Source organism: Mus caroli, unplaced genomic scaffold (assembly GCF_978045245.1).
Source record: "Mus caroli unplaced genomic scaffold, Mus_caroli_1 scaffold_7, whole genome shotgun sequence".
NCBI lineage: Eukaryota > Metazoa > Chordata > Mammalia > Rodentia > Muridae > Mus > Mus caroli.
Window position 1 is genome coordinate 19,347,065 of NW_028227262.1, and position 19,124 is coordinate 19,366,188.

At 37.1% G+C, this 19,124-nt stretch overlaps 1 protein-coding gene across 1 annotated transcript; it reads left to right on the forward strand.

Annotated features, from left to right (window-relative positions):
• Positions 1-8,283: 8,283 nt before the first annotated feature.
• LOC147003791 (NKG2-A/NKG2-B type II integral membrane protein-like) lies at positions 8,284-18,794 on the forward strand. Its single transcript, XM_085839583.1, has 7 exons — positions 8,284-8,452; positions 8,777-8,878; positions 9,492-9,542; positions 10,059-10,210; positions 11,917-12,017; positions 12,664-12,806; positions 18,661-18,794. The coding sequence occupies exons 1-6, from the start codon at positions 8,284-8,286 to the stop codon at positions 12,779-12,781; spliced, it is 693 nt and encodes a 230-aa protein (XP_085695709.1). The 3' UTR covers positions 12,782-12,806; positions 18,661-18,794.
• Positions 18,795-19,124: the final 330 nt, after the last annotated feature.

A 19,124-nucleotide genomic window follows, 5' to 3' on the forward strand; every position in this document is an offset into this window, starting at 1 on the left:
GAAGTGGAATCACTGATCAGTGTTCCTTCCTGCTTTCTTCTTCTGTCCCTGGTTTCCCTCAGTCATGGAAGTGAGCTGGAATTATATGTTGAAATAAATCCTTTCCTTTCTGAGTTTCTCTTGGTCAAAGCATTATTATCATAGCAATAAAAAAGCCAATCAGAATACCATGCTTTCATGTCTTCCTTTAATTTTTGCCAATCTATTGTGTTTTATGGTCCCAACTATGAACTTATGTTGAACCCAGAAACCTGTTGAAACATTCTTATTTTTACAGTCAGGTACAGTTCAGAGGTTTGAGGATATTTGAATAAGAATTTTGGATCTAGCTGCAACATAAAGAGTACGCATCCCACATCTCACCCAGTTGGATGGTCCTAGGTTTGCAATCCTATATAAGCTTATGGAAGACTTACTACATTTATCTTTTAAAGACATTTAACTAAAGAATAATTCCTGACATCTCCTGCTGCATCTCAGTCAAGTGACTACACAAAAAGTAGCCTGTCTCAAATTACACCCTGTGGTCCCAGAACCTTGAAGGAAATGAAAAGAATTACCATGATTCACAAAATACATATTCCTGTTTCTTTGTAACTGTCAGAGGATGTGCACTCGAAAGTTGAAGTTAAAAACCAGTTTATTATAATTCAATTTACATGTAATAGTCCAACCTCCAAACTGGATATGGTGAATATATTTGCATATATATACATATATAATATATAAATATATAAAATGTAAATATACATATAAATATATGTGTATATATATATACACACATAACTTCATATATACATTCATATATACATACATATGAATATATTATTACTGTGTTGCTAAAATCTCTAGGTCTTTACAAAGCACACATTTACTGAAAATACAAAAGTCCATTTTAAAAAGAAAATTAGAATTGTAGATGTGGTATATTGTCTGAGTTTATCTATCCTATTCTGTATGCATGTTAACTCCACCCCCCGCCCCCATGAGCAGCTGTCCACTGCCCCCGATTTTTCTCACTGCTTCCTTTTCTCCATGCAGAACTCTGGCTCCCTTCAGATGAATTTGCAACAAGAATCAAAAGGATCATTAGCTTTCTCTAACTGTCCTGTTCGACGGTAACAAACACAGTTATTGTTACCTATAAGAATGCCTTTTGAATGATTATGGGGAAATTTTCATTCAGAAGGCTGGAAGTCTCTGTACATTCTTCTCTGAACAAAATCATCAGAGGACACATTTAATATATCCCTATTTATGTAATTTTGTAAAAAGAATCTTACCAATGTTTATTCTGAATTTTGCCAAAAGTACAATAACAAAATTATTACAAAGTGATTTTTAGTCTATGTCTTGTAATTTTGTAACTCAATGTCATGTTGGAAATATTTCTTAACATGCTAATTAGTATTTATAAGTGGTTATATTAATTATTGTGAAATTTGGTCTGTTTTAGTTGTTAGCATAGCCTTTAACAGCTGAGTCATCTATCCAGCCCAAATTTTGGTCAGTTTTGAACATTTTTCCACATAAAATATTTTTATTAAATACTTTAATATTTTCATATAAAATAAATTTCAAACTAAGAAATTAAAATTTGTATTTTCAGAAATATTAATTGTTTAAGATCTCCTTTATCTTTTTCTAGCTATTTTAACTAAGGAGCAGAACATTAAATCCTAATAAACCCCAAAAATGTACACAATAATTTTCAAAGTTCCAGTGTTTGCACACTTTTAACTTTGTCTTGATCTCAGCCTAGGCAAAAGTGATCATGACTTTCAAAGGAAATGAACCAAAGAATTAGTCAAGGAATCTTCACAAATATTTTACAAAAACATGTATTCTTGTACAATATTCAAAGAACATGCTTAAGATAAATCTGTCCATTGGTATCAATCACCTCAAAATTTGCTACTGTTGTTATAAGACAAGATTTAAATACTTTTTCCTGTTTCAAAAGAATGACTTCTGTGCAGTGACTATTTAGATCATGTGTAGGATGAGCTTTTGCTTGTTTTCTTCATATGCAGATAGATTTGGGGATGAGTGCCTGACTTTTTCTATGTATATATGTATTAGTGTGTGGGCTGTTATATTTGTAACAGCCTACAAGAATGCATGTCTATAATCTGTATGTGCCTGATTATACCTATGCAAAGATACAAAGTCATTATTAAATATCAAAGCTGTTTCTGAGACAAAATTTCTAATCTTTGTTATATCATTGTCATTGCAGTAGAAAAGGAGTGGTTAACAATTGACAATAACTGTTACCACATTTGTGTAGAAAGAAAACTTGAATCGGGAGTTTGGTTTCCTATCCCAATAGGAACTCTGCTTTATGTGTTTGGGGAAAAGCTTAATGGCTAGCATACTTGGTGTGCAAGGTTGAGGACCAGCATTTGGCTCTCCAGCATCCATATAGATGCTAGATGGGTGTTGTTGTGCTTTATAAAAAGGAAGAAGTCCAGTGATGTGTTTTATAAAGCAAGGTATGTAAGGTGGTAGGGGACACCTATCAGGGCCCATGCTGAGGCATTCACTCCCCCTGAGGTACCAGCCATTCCATGGATATAGTATGAAATAGAGTATAAATAGAGTTTATTTCTGGCATGGGAAGGGGAGTTGAGAAGGAAGTAGAGAGAAAGACAGAAAAACAGACAGTGAGAAAGACAGAGAGACAGACACACAGAGAGAGAAGTACAGAGAGAGACAGAGAGAGAGAGAGAGAGAGAGAGAGAGAGAGAGAGAGAGAGAGAGAGAATTGCCAGGAACATGTGGAAAGAGAACAAGAGGGGATGAGAGAGAGGGAGAAGAGAGAGATAAGAGAGAAAGAGAATAAAAGGAAAAGAGAGTGAAGAGGGGGCAAACAGACACTTTTATAGTGAGTCAGGCATATCTGGTTGTTGCCAGGTAACTGTGGGGCAGAGCCTAGATGGAATGCTAACAGATGTGGTCACAAGCAGGTAATCTTCCATGTAGGAGGCAGGGATTAGAGATCAGTAGAGTAAGCTGGGCAGCTAGAGCAGTCAAGTCTGTGAGATCAGCTAGAGAACTTGCCTCAATGTAAAAGATGTATAGCAATTGATTTTCTCGCATTATATGACACAAAAAAGTTGTGGTCATAGGAAGTCCTTTCTTCATGAACTGAAAATATTCAAATTGGTCTCAGTAATATAAAAATATAAATGAAACACTATGAAGACCAAAAGGAAATATTTATTTCACAGATTCATAAACAAGTAAGGTAAAATGTACAAGATTATGGAAAAGCTTTAGGGATATAATATTGGCAGACAGGGAATATATATTCTTTTCTTCTCAAGGACAGGTAAAACATCCAAATAGGATCATAACAAAGGCCACAAAGCGAACCTTTAAACATTGAGATGATTCTTCTGTATTATATAGGAGAAAATTTTAATTTATTTACTGCATAGTTATATTTGCATTTTTGTTATCTAAATCTTAATATTGGCATTAAAATATACACAACTACAATTAAGGATAAACAACTAGATAAATTGAGTCCTTATATAATATCCTAATTTCTGTCAAACTGACAGAGTGCAATATTGATAATATTTAATACTCTTTCACAGAACATTTTTATTTTTACTAAATCAATTTTTAAAAATTTAGCTTTGAAAGTGAAATAAAATGTGAGTGCTTCAAGAATTTTAACAAAAATATGGTATGAGAGAAGGTGCCCTGCTTTCTACCACAGGACAAAGGTAGGCACTGACTCGGCTATAGGAGTGACTTGGTTGCAAGATAGGCTGGTGCAGTAGTGGCACAAAGCTTGTGCAAGGAACTAACTGAGATCTGATTGGAAATAAGGTCCACTCCATGTGATGGAGCCTTTATCCAACACTGCTTGGTGGCCAAGGACATGAAGCTAGATAGGCAGGGAACGTAGGGGGAAACCAAACACTAGTGTTCTGTCAAAGGAATAGTGCAATAAAAAGACTCATAAATGACATTGGGTTATAGTCATAGTGTCTCAATCAGCCACCTTCAGATAATCTTCTCTCTGCAGCAGATGGGAACAAAAAGAGACAACTAGACAATAGGCAGAGTGTGAGATATGTTAGAACATGTACCTTAAAATGGATGTCTCCATGAAATCCCTCCCCTCTGAGCTCAGGGAACGCTGAGGAAAAGGAGAAAGAAAGAGTGTAAGAGCCAGAAAGAAATGGAGGACAGCAGTAATCAAGGCCTTGGAGACAAAACAGGCCTTGAGTACATTTGGACTTAGACTGTGGTGACATGGCAGGGCCTGCACAGATCAGAGACAGATGGAGTCCTAGACCTAGAGGATGAAGTAAAGACATGTCTCCATTTCTAACCCAGAGCTTGTCTCCAGATTTATTTGCCCCTTGCAAAAAAAAAACATTTTCTCCAAGGAAGTCATACTGAGGGAAAAAAGAAAAACACTATAAACCAGAGACACTGAAACTTATAGTAGAGAAAGTGGGAAAAAGCCTCGAAGATATGGGCACAGGGGAAAAATTCCTGAATAGAACAGCAATGGCTTGTGCTGTAAGATCGAGAGTTGACAATGGGACCTCATAAAATTGCAAAGCTTCTATAAGGCAAAAGACACTGTCAATAAGACAAAAAGGCCACCAACAAATTGGGAAAGGATCTTTACCAATCCTAAACCAGATAGGGGACTAATATCCAATATATATAAAGAACTCAAGAAGATGGACTCTAGAAAATCAAATAACCCCATTAAAAATGGGGCCCAGAGCTAAACAAAGAATTCTCAACTGAGAAATATGGAATCGCTGAGAAGCACCTGAAAAAAAAATGTTCAACATCCTTAATCATCAGAGAAATTCAAATCAAAACAACCCTGAGATTCCACCTCACACCAGTCAGAATGGCTAAGATCAAAAATTCAGGTGACAGCAGATGCTGCTGGCAAGGATGTGGAGAAAGAGGAACATGCCTCCATTGTTGGTGGGATTGCAAGCTTGTACAACCACTCTGGAAATCAGTCTGGCGGTTCCTCAGAAAATTGAACATTTTACTACCAGAGGATCCAGCAATACCTCTCCTGGGCATATATCCAGAAGATGTTCCAACTGGTAATAAGAACACATGCTCCACTATGTTCATAGCAACCTAATTTAGAATAGCCAGAAGCTGGAAAGAACCCAGATGCCCCTCAACAGAGGAATGCATACAGAAAATGTGGTACATTTACACAATGGAGTACTACTCAGCTATTAAAAAGAATGAATTTATGAAATTCCTAGGCAAATGGATGGATCTGGAGGGCATCATACTGAGTGAGGTAACCCAGTCACAAAAGAACTCACATGATATGCACTCACTGATAAGTGGATATTAGTCCAGAAACTTAGAATACCCAAGATATAAGATACAATTTGCAAAACACATGAAACTCAAGAAGGAAAAGCAAAATGTGGACACTTTTCCCCTTCTTAGAATTGGGAACAAAACACCCATAAAAGAAGTTACAGAGACAAAGTTTGGAGCTGAGACAAAAGGATGGACCATCCAGAGACTGTCCCATCCGGGGGTCCATCCCATAATCAGCCACCAAACGCAGACACTATTGCATACACCAGCAAGATTTTGCTGAAAGGACCCTCATATAGTTGCCTCTTGTGAGGCTATGCCAGTGTCTGGCAAACACAGAAGTGGATGCTCAAAGTCAGCTACTGGATGGAACACAGGGAATGGAGGAGCTAGAGAAAGTACCCAAGGAGCTGACCTATAGGTGGAACAACAATATGAACTAAACAGTACCCCCCAGAGCTCGTGCCTCTAGCTGCATATGTAGCAGAAGATTGGGAAAAGAGGCCCCTTGGTCTTGTAAACTTTATATGCCCCAGTACAGGGGAAACACCAGGGCCAAGAATTGGGAGTGGGTGGGTAGGGAAGGTGTAGGGGACTTTCAGGATAGCATTTTAAATGTAAATGAAGTAAATACCTAATAAAAATCAGGAAAAAAAAAAGACAGGTTCTATGCAGAACTATCAATGGCCAACACAAAATTAACTCAGTGGCACTTTTGGAGATTTGTTGTCTCAAATGTTGTCAGGTTTTCTTTTTGGTTTTGGTTTTGTTTGATTTACAGGTCCTTTCTAATAATTATTATGGCTTCTGGTTGAGATTTTTATGGGATTCCTGTGTGTGTGCAAATGTGTGTCTCTCTGATTCTCTATCCATTTCTTGTACTTTTTCTTTGACTTTTTTTTCTTGTTCAGTTGTTTTGTCCTATTATGAATTGTTTGGCTTTGATTTATATTATATTATTATTTACATGCCTGTTTGTTTTCTAATGGAAGACAAAAGGACATAGATTCAGATGGAAGTTGAGAAGGGTCAAGACAGGAAGGTGTTACAGGAAAAGAAACAGTAATCAGAATATATTATACTTTTTAAAAAATCTCTCTCAATGAAAGAGGAAGAAAAACTAAGAATCTCTTGTGAGGAGAAGCTTGGTGATTGTGGTTAGCCCTTTCTCACCTTTAGACAACACGTACTAATTCTTGTGAGATACTCGATAAAGGACACTACAAAACACACTTAAAAGACCACTAATCTCCTTTCAACAAGAACCCAGTGTCCTGCCGTGTAAGAATGAGATAAGAAAAACTGATTTGAAAATCAGCCATATGAGATTTTCCTGTTCAACCTTCATGACACATTAGTGAGAAATCTCCTTTTCCTCTCTTGACCACTCTGAGGCTCACAGGATAACCTGCAAATTCACACAGTTGCTGTCGCCCTAGATTTCCACCACAGACTCACCTTTTGGTGCTCGGTTCCCACAGACCGCCTGTGACCACCACACCTCACTGAAGGAGGCCATGCTTTCTGACAACCCAGGGAGCTTGTCACTGCTTCCTTCTGCCCCGTCAGTTGGGCGGGACACTGCAAATGCTATGTGTGTAGCAACTTGGGCACCGTTCAGATACAAGGGAACAAACTGGAACATGGATGCCTTTAAACAGCTCAGATAAATCCAAATGCATGGACCACACTGGGAATGTCTCAAAGTTTTGTTCTCTTTGTCTATGGAGACTTAGTCATCCTATGGAACACACTGGGGAGCCTCTCAAAGTTCTGTCCTTGTTGTCTACAGACACTTGCATTTCTGTTTCTTTGCCAACATAACTAAACCTTCAGCTACAGAGACCTGATGATGAAATGTGAATTTTATATTTTGCAATCTGTGCCCTGTGGCACTTTGGACAGAAACATATCAGTTTATCCCAGAGGGCCCACACAGAACCAGAGCTTGGCAGGCTAAGCCAGGTATTAATTGCCTTACATGCATTCACTGTATCTACTTGTACTTACATTTTAGAAGAATAAACAGGATTATTACATTCAAACTACTAATAACTTTTTAATAAGTATAGGTTATGAATCTCTAATCCAGAATTAGTTCTAGATCTCACTGATTATAAAACTCATTAATTAAATTTATAAATCAAATCTTCTATTACAATTGAATTAACAACCAATTAGAATGGCATATTTTAACAACCATACATTCAATGGGCAAGTATAAACCAACAGTATTCAATTATAGTATACCCCAACTTATCACTAATTAGCAGTAAAAATAACCTTTGAGAAAAATAGCATTTAAATATTTCAAATATTGTTTAATATATGTTTATTTTGACACAAAACATTTTCCAATATTTATAATATCCTCACTTTTTGTAATTTCTCTGAGCACTTCCAGTAATCTAAGAGATGCTAATTTGATAGTATCTGGTTCATTTTATTAAATTCATATGAATTATTGAATAAAAATAAAATAGTGAAAATAATTTTTATATACCAACCTTCCTACTTACTATTTTAAAACATTGTTTCTAGTCCTTATTAAATTCAAACATGGCAAGATATATGCATAATTATTTTCTATTACAGCCTGGGTTCTTTTCTTAAAGACATTAAAATATTTTAGTATTATTCCTATGACAATTGAATCTAATATATAAATTTAGCCTTTTATTTATGAACTTTTTTGTCTCCCTATTTTTTTTTCATTTTTCCTACTAAAAATAAGAATATATTTTTTAAACCATAGCACATGATCTCAGAATCCAAGGCAAAATTTAGATACTTCAACTATACAAAAGCGCCAATTCTTTGGTCTCCTCCCATTTTATTGCATCAGGATGTGTAGCTTCTTCAATAGAATCACCACAGCATAGAACACAAGTAGAATTACCACAGAGCCCAGAATTGATATCACTCACTGGTCTACAGACAGGAGTCATGAGTCACCCGCTTGGAACTGAACAAGCCTCAGAACCCAGGAAAGCCACAAAGAAAATCCAGGCGCAGCTCCATTTCAGTAATGCAGCAGGAGATCGCCTGCTGGAGTTTAGCCTTCAACATGCTTCCCAGAAGCATCTGACGGCCAGCAGGCATGGCTACTGCAAAAGTAAGTCATTGAATGTCGGCATAACCATTCTACGGTGCCAGCAAGCATGCAGAGGTGGGAATAGGCCTCTTCAGGAAGGAAAGGAGCTGTAACTTGACCCATGCAGTTATAATGCAAGTTGTGAAGACAGTTTTCATTCAGACATTGTTCCAAGAATATATGAATCATTCTGTTCTCTGAAAATGCAATGATATTTGCTACAGAATGATTGCAGCATAGAGGAGAGCCTGGGGACTGAATTAATCCTGATTCTCTGACTCTTGCCTGTGTAAAGCCCATGATCTTCTGTGTCCATTTTCTCTCTTCTTCCATTTATATCTGCAGATTTTGCATCACCTCCAGAGAAGCTCATTGCTGGAACCCTGGGCACCATCTGGTTTGCCTTATTGATTGCTCTAGTGATCTCAACCAGAATTGTTTCTCCATGTAAGCATGCTTTTGATTATAAGATTATAAGAGAGCCCTCCACTTTAATGACCAAGTGTCTCTGAGGGCTCATTGCTATTAAGAAACATAGCTTTTACTTTCAAGTACATATTTTAATTAAATATTGAATGGTTATTTTAACTTTGTCAGACTAATGAATGACAGGGTTATTATTATAATATGTTTGCTGTTAAGTGTACCAATTAAGACTTTATAATTCAACAGCACACTTTAGAATACTTCACTGAAAAATACAAATAAAGTTTGTTGGGTTTTTTTTATACTTTTCATTTTTACACTACAGATTTTATTCCACACCACCCCCATGGCATACCACTTTCAAAACTTTATTTGTTGTTGTTATTGTTGTGGAACAAATAAAGTTTAGAAAGTGTCTTCCCCACCATGGGTTGTACGGTAAAGATGTTGAAATGTAGGCTTCCATTCAACTAATTTTTCCCAAGTTTTGAACGTATTATTTATATTTTACCAACTGCAAATGTAGTCTGTATTATTTTAATTGAAATAGTATATCCACTTCAAACTAAGAAACTAAAATTTGTTATGATAATTCTAGATTTCAGATTTCTTAAGAATGACTTTAACTCTCCAGATGCTGAACTGAAGAAGCAGAACCACTCCTTCCCGATTAGAACCCAGAAAGGTACATACACCTTGCGCTCCAAAGTTCTGATGTTTATGCACAATCTATTTTGTTTCTAAGTTAAGACATGCAAAAGTTATATTACAAGGAAGAGAATAATCTAGAAACACTAACACTATGTTCTCATAAATATTAAAGGATGGTGATCATTTTTGTTGATCAATAAGAATAAATAATTACATAAAATAACCATAAAACAATCTTAATAACTGGCTTAAGTTTTCTACTGGCAAACTATGAATTCAGTCTTGTAGAACAGAGAATAAATCAGTGATTATAAAGAAATCTGTACAGAGAGAATTTTGGAGGTGTTTATGTACTTTAAGTGGATACATAAACTATGGACCAGAGGTTGACTCTGAGTGTATTTGGTGTGCATTTTGTTTTCTATGTACAAGCGTATGGGGTACATGGGAATATTTTATACACGGATGTTCAAAATTTTGCAAACATGCAAACTAATTTTCATTATTAATTTCATGTTGATTCTAGATATAAACCACAGTCTATCTTCAGCACAAACTTGTACTCATTGTCCAAAGGAGTGGATCGTACATTCCCACAATTGTTATTACATTGGCATGGAAAAAAAATCTTGGAATGACAGTTTGTTGTCCTGCATTTCCAAAAACTGTAGTCTGCTTCACATAGACAGCGTAGAGGAGCAGGTAAAAGCTGACATGTGTAAACCATTGCTTCTTGTCAATGTGATGTTCATAGAGCCTACCCATGTTATTTGTTTTCGAAAAAACAGGCTTTCTCTGTGTAGTCTTGTCTGTTCTGGAACTTATTCTGTAGACCAGGCTGACCTCAAAGTCACAGAGATCTGCCTGCTTTTCCCTCCTGAATGGTGGGATTAAAGGTGTGTGTGACCACCGACTTGGTTGCTCCTATTCTTATACATGCCTTATTTATTTACAACACTATATAATATTTTGTTGTCTTATTTGTTTTTGTGTTCTGATAGCAAATATTTATTTCCAGTTTTCGATTTCATGAAACCCATTCTGGCACAAGTGTTTTTAGCCTGAAATAAACTTTTCCATTTAGTTTTACTGTAAATGAAAAATCTCTACAAGTACTGATGATTCAGAGTGATAGGCAGAGGTAATTATAGTCAGATGCCTTGACAGATGTATCCACTTCCTCCATGATCCTCCCCTATGCATTCTCTTATCAGGCCTTTTTGCCCAAAACAATTTTCCTGACTTTTGCTTTCATAAATTATCTTTGCTGTAGAGCTGTATGTGAGTAGAATCACGCTAGATGCATTTTTATCTTGCTACCTTTGCCTCTCTGATGGTGTTTGGAGCAGCTCATCCACATTATTGCCCTAATATCTGCAGCTTGCTATCACTTCTGTACTGTGTTAGCATTCCATTCTGAAATCCGTTTTCTTGTGTGACATCTCTTGGGCACAAAGCCTTTCTACACATGACATTTATCTGTACCACAATCATACCCTGGTATCCTTTAGTGAGAAAAACATCCAATTTCTCTGGTTAACCATGCTTAGCATTTCTTGTAAGATGTGACCCTGGCCCGTAATGGATAACAGATCCCACAGTCTAGCACTTTTAGTCTTATCTGTGGTTTCTGGTGAGAATCCCTTCCACACTGGAAGGATGAACTTATAGGACCCACCTGCTGTACAGTGAGTGCTTGAGGTCACCATGTAAGATCATTTCCTTCTGTCATGTAAGGGACAAAAGATGCCTGCCTCTCTATCATCCCTCATCTTCAAGTACCAAACCCTTTTAACTTTTTATTTCTGGACTTCCCAATTCATTGCTTCTGCTTTTCATGATTATTTTCTAATTTAATCCTTCTTTTATCACTGTAGCCAAGAGAAACATAAATATTATTGCATATTAATGCATCAGAACACTCTCAAACAACAACTCTTAGCTACAGAATAATACAGTCCCCGGAAAACAAATTTTCATGTACTACATTACTCAGTTCTTCAGTAACAATGTATTAATTTTCTTCTAAAACCAAACTCTAAGGAATAGTAGAAAATAGATTGATTTGGGCACAGCATCCAGAGAATTTCATGCATAGTATCTGAAACTTTATTTAAACCCTTGTTATGTGTATATTGTTAGCATGAATAACTATTAAATTACAAAAATTAATAACCATGTTTCCCACTAATGAAAGAATAAAAATTCTAACTATAAGCATTTAAAAGTTAATTCTAAATCAAAATTGCACATATATGTGAATGTTTTGGCAATTTAAGAAGTGTTCTCATTTTAATAAGTTGATTTATATTCAATAATAACCATATTATGACAGAATACACTAACACATTTTTAAAAAATAATAAAAACGCTTTCATGATGATAGAAGTCCCTTGCTTCTCTGGTAGGACTTTCTGCAATCCCTTTCACTGGTCTCATGGACTGGCATCTTTCGGAAGAGCAGAGGTCAGCCCTGGGTCTGGAAAAAAGATTCAACTTTCAAACCATGGTAAGTTTTCATGAAAGATATAGTAGGCAAAAAAAAAATATATAGAAAGAAAGCCTCAGAAAAAGTTTTCAACAAATGAAGCTGAATTATAGACAGGCAAAATGATGCTGACTTTCATGACCTGCTCATGTGACTCTGAAGAATGGACTGCTTGGATTTTTTTTTTAACATTTTAAAGAATAGTGCTTTATTGAATAAGTCTTATTCACAGAAAAATAAGCTTTAATCTACAACAAATGACAGATTATAGAGCAGAAAGCAATTCCATAAAGGAGTTTCCATAAACGAGTCATAAAATTATATTCACAAATATAGTACAACACATGACAAAAGAATTGGTCATTTTTTTCAGGTAAAGTATAACAAAAATGCCAAAACAAAATTACACTAAAGCCATTATTACATCAAAATGCAAATTTGTTGGTAAGTATAGACAGTGATAAAATATACTTACAGAGTAATCTTAAATGCTTGGCTTTTATAACAGTTACCTCTTACCACATTATTAGTGAGGATGTTATTGCTGACTTTCATGACTTTCGTTAAGACTCTTCTTTTTGCAATGACTTTAGGAGTCACTCCCTTGGTAGATTCGCCAAATGTATACATACATATATAAATGAATTTTGTATTTGCGCCATTGTAGGATAGCAGAGATTCTCTGTGATGAATGTAAATGTGCCATGATGTCAGCTTCTGGTCTCACAGCAGACAGCTGTGCATCTTTACATCCGTATCTTTGTAAGTGTAAATTCACCAACTGAAGCACCTGCATTGGAAGTCTGCCAGGTAATGTTATGTTTCATAACCTGAAAATAGAGTTGTGACTGTGTATACCTAAAAGTGGATTATATTATTTTTTCTAATGACACATTTCTCTTAAAAACAATCATTAGGGTATAGTAAGCACACAAAAGTAGCAAATACTACATTTGTATGTGAGTCTTTTTGCTCAATATATTCTTTATAATATTAATTTTTAACAGATTTTATATATATACACATATGTGTGTGTGTATGCATACGTCTGTAGATACTTTGTGAAGAAGCACATTTCAATGCACTGTAGTAGAACTTTGTAAAAGTGCTTTGTAGAATTGCCAGTTATATATTGCAAATTCCTCTCCTGGGCATATATCCAGAAGATGTCCCAACTGGTAAGAAGGACACATGCTCCACTATGTTCATAGCAGCCTTATTTATAATAGCCAGAAGCTGGAAAGAACCCAGATGCCCCTCAACAGAGGAATGGATACAGAAAATGTGGTACATTTACACAATGGAGTACTACTCAGCTATTAAAAAGAATGAATTTATGAAATTCCTAGGCAAATGCTTGGACCTGGAGGGCACCATCCTTAGTGAGGATAACACAATCACAAAAGAACTCAAATAATATGTACTCACTGATAAGTGGATATTAGCACAGAAACTTAGTATACCTGAGATATAAGATACAATTTGCAAAACACATGAAACTGAAGAAGAAGGAAGACCAAAGCGTGGACACTTTACCCCTTCTTAGAATTGGGAACAAAACACCCATGGAAGGAATTACAGAGACAAAGTTTGGAGCTCTGACGAAAGGATGGACCATCTAGAGACTGCCATATCCGGGGATCCATCCTATAATCAGCTTCCAAACACTGACACCATTGCATACACTAGCAAGATTTTGCTGAAAGGACCCAGATATAGCTGTCTCTTGTGAGACTATGCTGGGGCCTAGCAAACACAGAAGTGGATGGTCACAGTCAGCTATTGGATGGATCACAGGGCCCCCAGTGGAGGAGCTAGAGAAAGTACCCAAGGAGTTAAAGGGATCTGCAACCCTATAGGTGGAACAACATTATGAACTAACCAGTACCCTGTAGCTCTTGACTCTAGCTGCATATTTATCAAAAGATGGCCTAGTAGGCCATCACTGGAAAGAGAGGCCCATTGGACTTGCAAACTTTTTATGCCCCAGTACAGGGGAATGCCAGGGCCAAAAAGTGGGAGTGGGTGGGTAGGGGAGTGGGGGGGGGTATGGGGGACTTTTGGGATAGCATTGGAAATGTAAATGAGGAAAATACCTAATAAAAAATATATTAAAAAGAGAGAGAAATGCATCCAAAAAAGTGTATGTCATTGGCAGACAAGGATCCCGGTGTGTCAGGTATTATCTTCCCTGTGGTTTTGTTGAATCCATTTTCTTGGGTGCAGTAAAAACTGGTATCAATAATTTTTCCAGGTAGGCAGTCCAGGCTACCAGTGGTTCTGCTCTGCTAGGTCCCTAAATGGAGCCTTCTTCACATAGTTCATGACAGAAATGTAAATATTAAATATTACCCTGTAGACAGAATTCTGATGGAGGATTTGAATTTTTAGGAGAGGAAAAGCATTCCCTAACTGCTCTAGAATTTTGCACACTTGAGAATTACAATCATGTGGCACTCGTAACTGATCCACACCTGAGACTTCTTGAACGTAAGGACCTCACAGTTAAGAGATGTTGGACTTCTAATGAGCTGAATTGTTAAAAACTGTGGGAACTTTAAAGTTAGACAGAGTACATTTTATGTTATAACATAGTCCTTAAACTACCTGGACAATTAATGGAAAAGTGTGGCTTAAAGTGTTTGAGTCTCAAGGTGCAAAAGGGTGGATTGTGATGGTGAGTGCTAATTGTTAACTCTACAGAATCTAGAATAACATGACAGATCGGCCATTGGACATGCTTCTTACTTTAATGGCATTAATTGAAATTGTGTGGCCCACCTACTGTGGGTGATGCCATTTCTGACTGGAATCCTGGACTGTATGTATGGAGAAAGGGAATGGAATGGCAATATGCACTCATTGATGTCTGATTCCTAAAGGTGGGTATAGTGTGACCAATTACTTCCAGCTCCTGCTGTAGTGACTTTTCTATGCACTGCAAGCTACACTAAGTTCTTACCCACTTAACTTTCTTTTGTCGTGTTATTTTAGCACAATAACAGGAAAAGGAATTAATATAATATCAAGATAGTGTCCTCTGGATTCTAGGGCACAGATGACCAGGATGTTTGCAGTGAGATGGTATCATCTATGTATAACAGAGAGTTACATTTATGAACTCTCAACAAATGGTCTCCAAAGGAGATGTGGGACATTTCAGAAAGCTCCAACCTTAAGTGAAGATGAACAGACAACTGATAAAAGAATGAGAATCATCCTTTGCTGATGAGTTCTCTAATAGGTTATCTAATGTGATCAGCTCTAAACATATAAACCATGAGCAACACTAAGTGGATTCATTAGGATATATCTATATATAGATATGTATATATACATGTATTTATGTATATAACAGTAACAATTAAAGGTCATGAATTGGGAAAAAGTTGAGGGTAGGGAGGAGAGGGGATAGGGAGAATGCAAAATTCTCAAAAAAAAATTAAAGTAAATGTTAAAAATGAAGAAAAAAAAACTACCAAACTCATAAAGGAAACCAGAACCCTGATGCCAAAACTAGACATGGGCATAGCAAAAAATAAAAGTATACACTGAGTTTTCTAATAAACATAGATTAAATAACTCAACAGCCTTTTTGCAAACTGAATTCAATAACACACTTTAAAAGATATACAACATGATCATATTAGAGTGATCTCAGTGATGCAAGGATAACTAGGTATATACAAAACAAAATGTAACAGAGTGCACAAACAGTCTTTAAGAGAGAAATCTCATGACTGTCACTAATAGATGGGCAAAAGGGTTTTTAACAAAGGTCAATATTCCCTAATAATGATAGCCTCGGGGAGAGACAGAAACAGAGATACAGAGAGAGGCAGACAGAGACAGAGACAGAACAGAAACAACATACAAGAAATATACTCAGCATAATAATGACCTATAGCCAACATTATACTAGATGGTGAAAAACTGAAAGAATTTTACTTAACGTTAGGAGACAAGATTGTCCTTTCAACTATTATTTAACATGGCACTTGGAATCTTAACCATAAAGAGAAAATGAATACATATTTCTACAAATTGTCTTTCTGCAATATGCCACACATATTCAACAACTTGCCGCTGATTTTTCTCTTCTTTCTTATGTATTTCATTTTGCTCAGATACTCAAGTTTCTGCCCTTTTTTAATCTTTCATCAATTCAAACATAGTTCTGGAAAGATTGAGAATTTTCACTTAGCCACACATGTGTTAGTTTCATTTCTAAGCAAGTGTCCAGTTACTGCCTTTGATAACAGCCAGTTTTAGATTCACAGTTTGATGTGAGCATCCTGCCTGCCTCTATCTTTCTCACCTCAAAGGGCACATTAGCTTCAGTGGTGCACACAGGAAGAACTGATGTGCCAGGAGGTTGGTGGCCAAGAAAACCATCAGTTAAATCTTGGTGGTTAATCTCAACTAATAGGAGAGATTTGTAGTTTGCTGTGTTGATGGTTTTTCTCAAGTGACTTGATCCCAGGCATTTCACTTCACAAAGCATAGCACCTTGTCCTTACAATAACCATACATGGACTTAGACAGTCAAGTTACTACTTATCCACAAATTCCTTTATGGTATATTAAATTCCTATGAAAGGATGTCTTCTGATGGCTATACTGCATCCTTTAGCAATTCCACAAACCAAGAGTAATGCTACCCAAATGTTCTGTCATGTCTCCCACATAATGGTTGTAGAATGACCTTGTACTCAGTACTGAAAAATGGGGGAATTTTCTTAAACATGATGATTCTTTATTCAATTAATATTTTAACTCGCCACCCAGGACTCACCTTATGCTCCTCTTTAGGATTCCTTGCCAGGGCTGGAGAGAAGTCTCAATAGATAAAGTGCTTACTGTGTAATCTGAGGATTGGAGCTCATATCCAGCATCTACATTCACAAGTTGGGTGACCTAGCAAAGTCACACTATCTCTAAGAGATTCAATGCTCTCTTTTGCCCTCTATACACATTCACAAACACATGTGCATACTCATACTGACAGGTGTAAATAAAATCTATAAAAAAATTGAAATATTCTTTTCCACACTGTCTTGTTTAGGATGCTTATAATACAACACCATAGGCACAGCAGCTTGTCCTCAGCTTCCCGAAGGTGTTTATTTTGAAATTTTTCTCTTTATCAGTGTATTTAACTGACTGGCTCAGGCTGTACATTACTTATCCTGAGCTTTTGTCCCCGCCAGCAAGAACACACTCAGGACAACTGGAATCTTCTGCGGCAAAGCCTTATTGCTTACTTCTCAGGAAGATCCCGACCCCAGAAAATGGAGTCCCTTATATAGCACTCAGCCATGACGTTTCAGCACCTGATGTGGCGTGACAGCTCTTGATTCGTTGCTCGCCCATCACACCACTATTACACCCCGAGAATGGGCAGTGACTAGGAGTGAGTTCACTCTCGCACTTGCGCACAAGGCTTGTTTACTAGTTAGTCACAGCGGAGGCCAGCACGATCTTATAATGGTGATTGCTTGCGGCACGCGCACGGCTCTCCACAGCGATTGCTCGCTGCACGGCTTTCCACAATTACTGTTCAAAGTAAATGCATGGCCCTAAGAAAGTTGTGCATGGAAATACCCTCAGGCGTGCAGATAAAAGCCAGCTGTCGTTCCTTAGAGTCATACTCTGGACAACTTGGAGCCCCTATAACAAAAGCAGCCTGGCCATCAGCATCACTAGGGCAAGGCATGGGGCACAAAGCATAGACACACAATAATACTTTAGTAAGGAGCATCAACTGATGTGTGGCCTAATAAACACTTGCATCCAGATTTGACTGTGCTGCATGGAATGAGGTCTACTGAACAGCATGCTTGATGAAGCAGCAAGGTTCAGAGCTGCCACAGGTCTGTATAGAATCCCAATATGTGGTCCTGGAGTAGGAGCCCTTATACAACATTTCTTATCTCTTCAAACTCATAAAACTCAAGCCGTTACTGTCCACAGCTCAGGAACAATCCCTGATAAAGATAAACTCTGCTCCTGTCTGAAGTCCTGGGGAATCACGGGGTTAGTATGACCTACAGATAGTCTGAAGGAACAGAATTCTTAATGAAAGGTATGTTAAATTGGTAGACATGGTTTGAAGTTTCACCACCTGTGGGGGTTTCTGCCACCTTCACACACTGAGGCTGAGGGCTTAGCATCCAATAATGCTGAGCTCCAGATTCGCAGTTGTGGATCAGATCCAACTCCCTTGCTGGAGTCGCTTCCTCACAAATGCCCTCCTATTTTTTGTCTATTCACATGACTGCCTCTTGTCTGTATGCTTCTGCTTTTTATCTTGCCTGTCTCTGCTCTCTTATCAATTTCTCTTAGTTAAAATAGCTTTGCTGTTAGAAAGAAAAAATTATTTCATGAGAGGTGTGACCACCACTTACCTGTGGGTATTTAGGATGAAGTTAGGAATTGGGCTGGTATAGAAAGCAACAATACTATGGACTCTTTAACAACCATGAACTCACTAGCCTTGGGACAGCATCTGGCTCCTTTTCCAGTACTAGGTCTGACTTCTGTCCTCTTGAGTAGGCCTTACATCTAATTATATAGCTGTTAGTTACTGCCAAGATGTAAATGCCACAGTTGCACCCTTAGGGATATTGTACCATCTTGGTCATTGTTGTGGTTCATACTTCAGGGAACATTGAAGAAGAGAGGTTAGGAAGACTGGAGAACCAGAGGACCTGCAGAGCTGCTGTGAGATTAGAGAAGTGACATAAAACTTCAGTCATGATGTCTCACAACTATGTCTACCTACACAGGACTCATACAAGTACAACGTATATAGACACTGCTGACATGGAAGAGGGAAATCTCATGGTATTCCACCATAGACAAGAACTACAGAAAACTAAGAAGTGCTGATATTTGGGGGAAATAGTCTTCTTTGGAATGAGCCCGCTAATTCGTTATCAAATACCAAGTGGTCAGTCCTGAAATCAAATACACACATGTAACACTAAAGAAATTGATCAAGTTGTAATTATATATTTATTTGTGTGTGTGTGTGTATTCATATACCATGTATATTAGACAGCTATGTAGATACATAGATAAATATATAAATAGATAACATTTAAAGAATAACAATTAAAGAAGCAC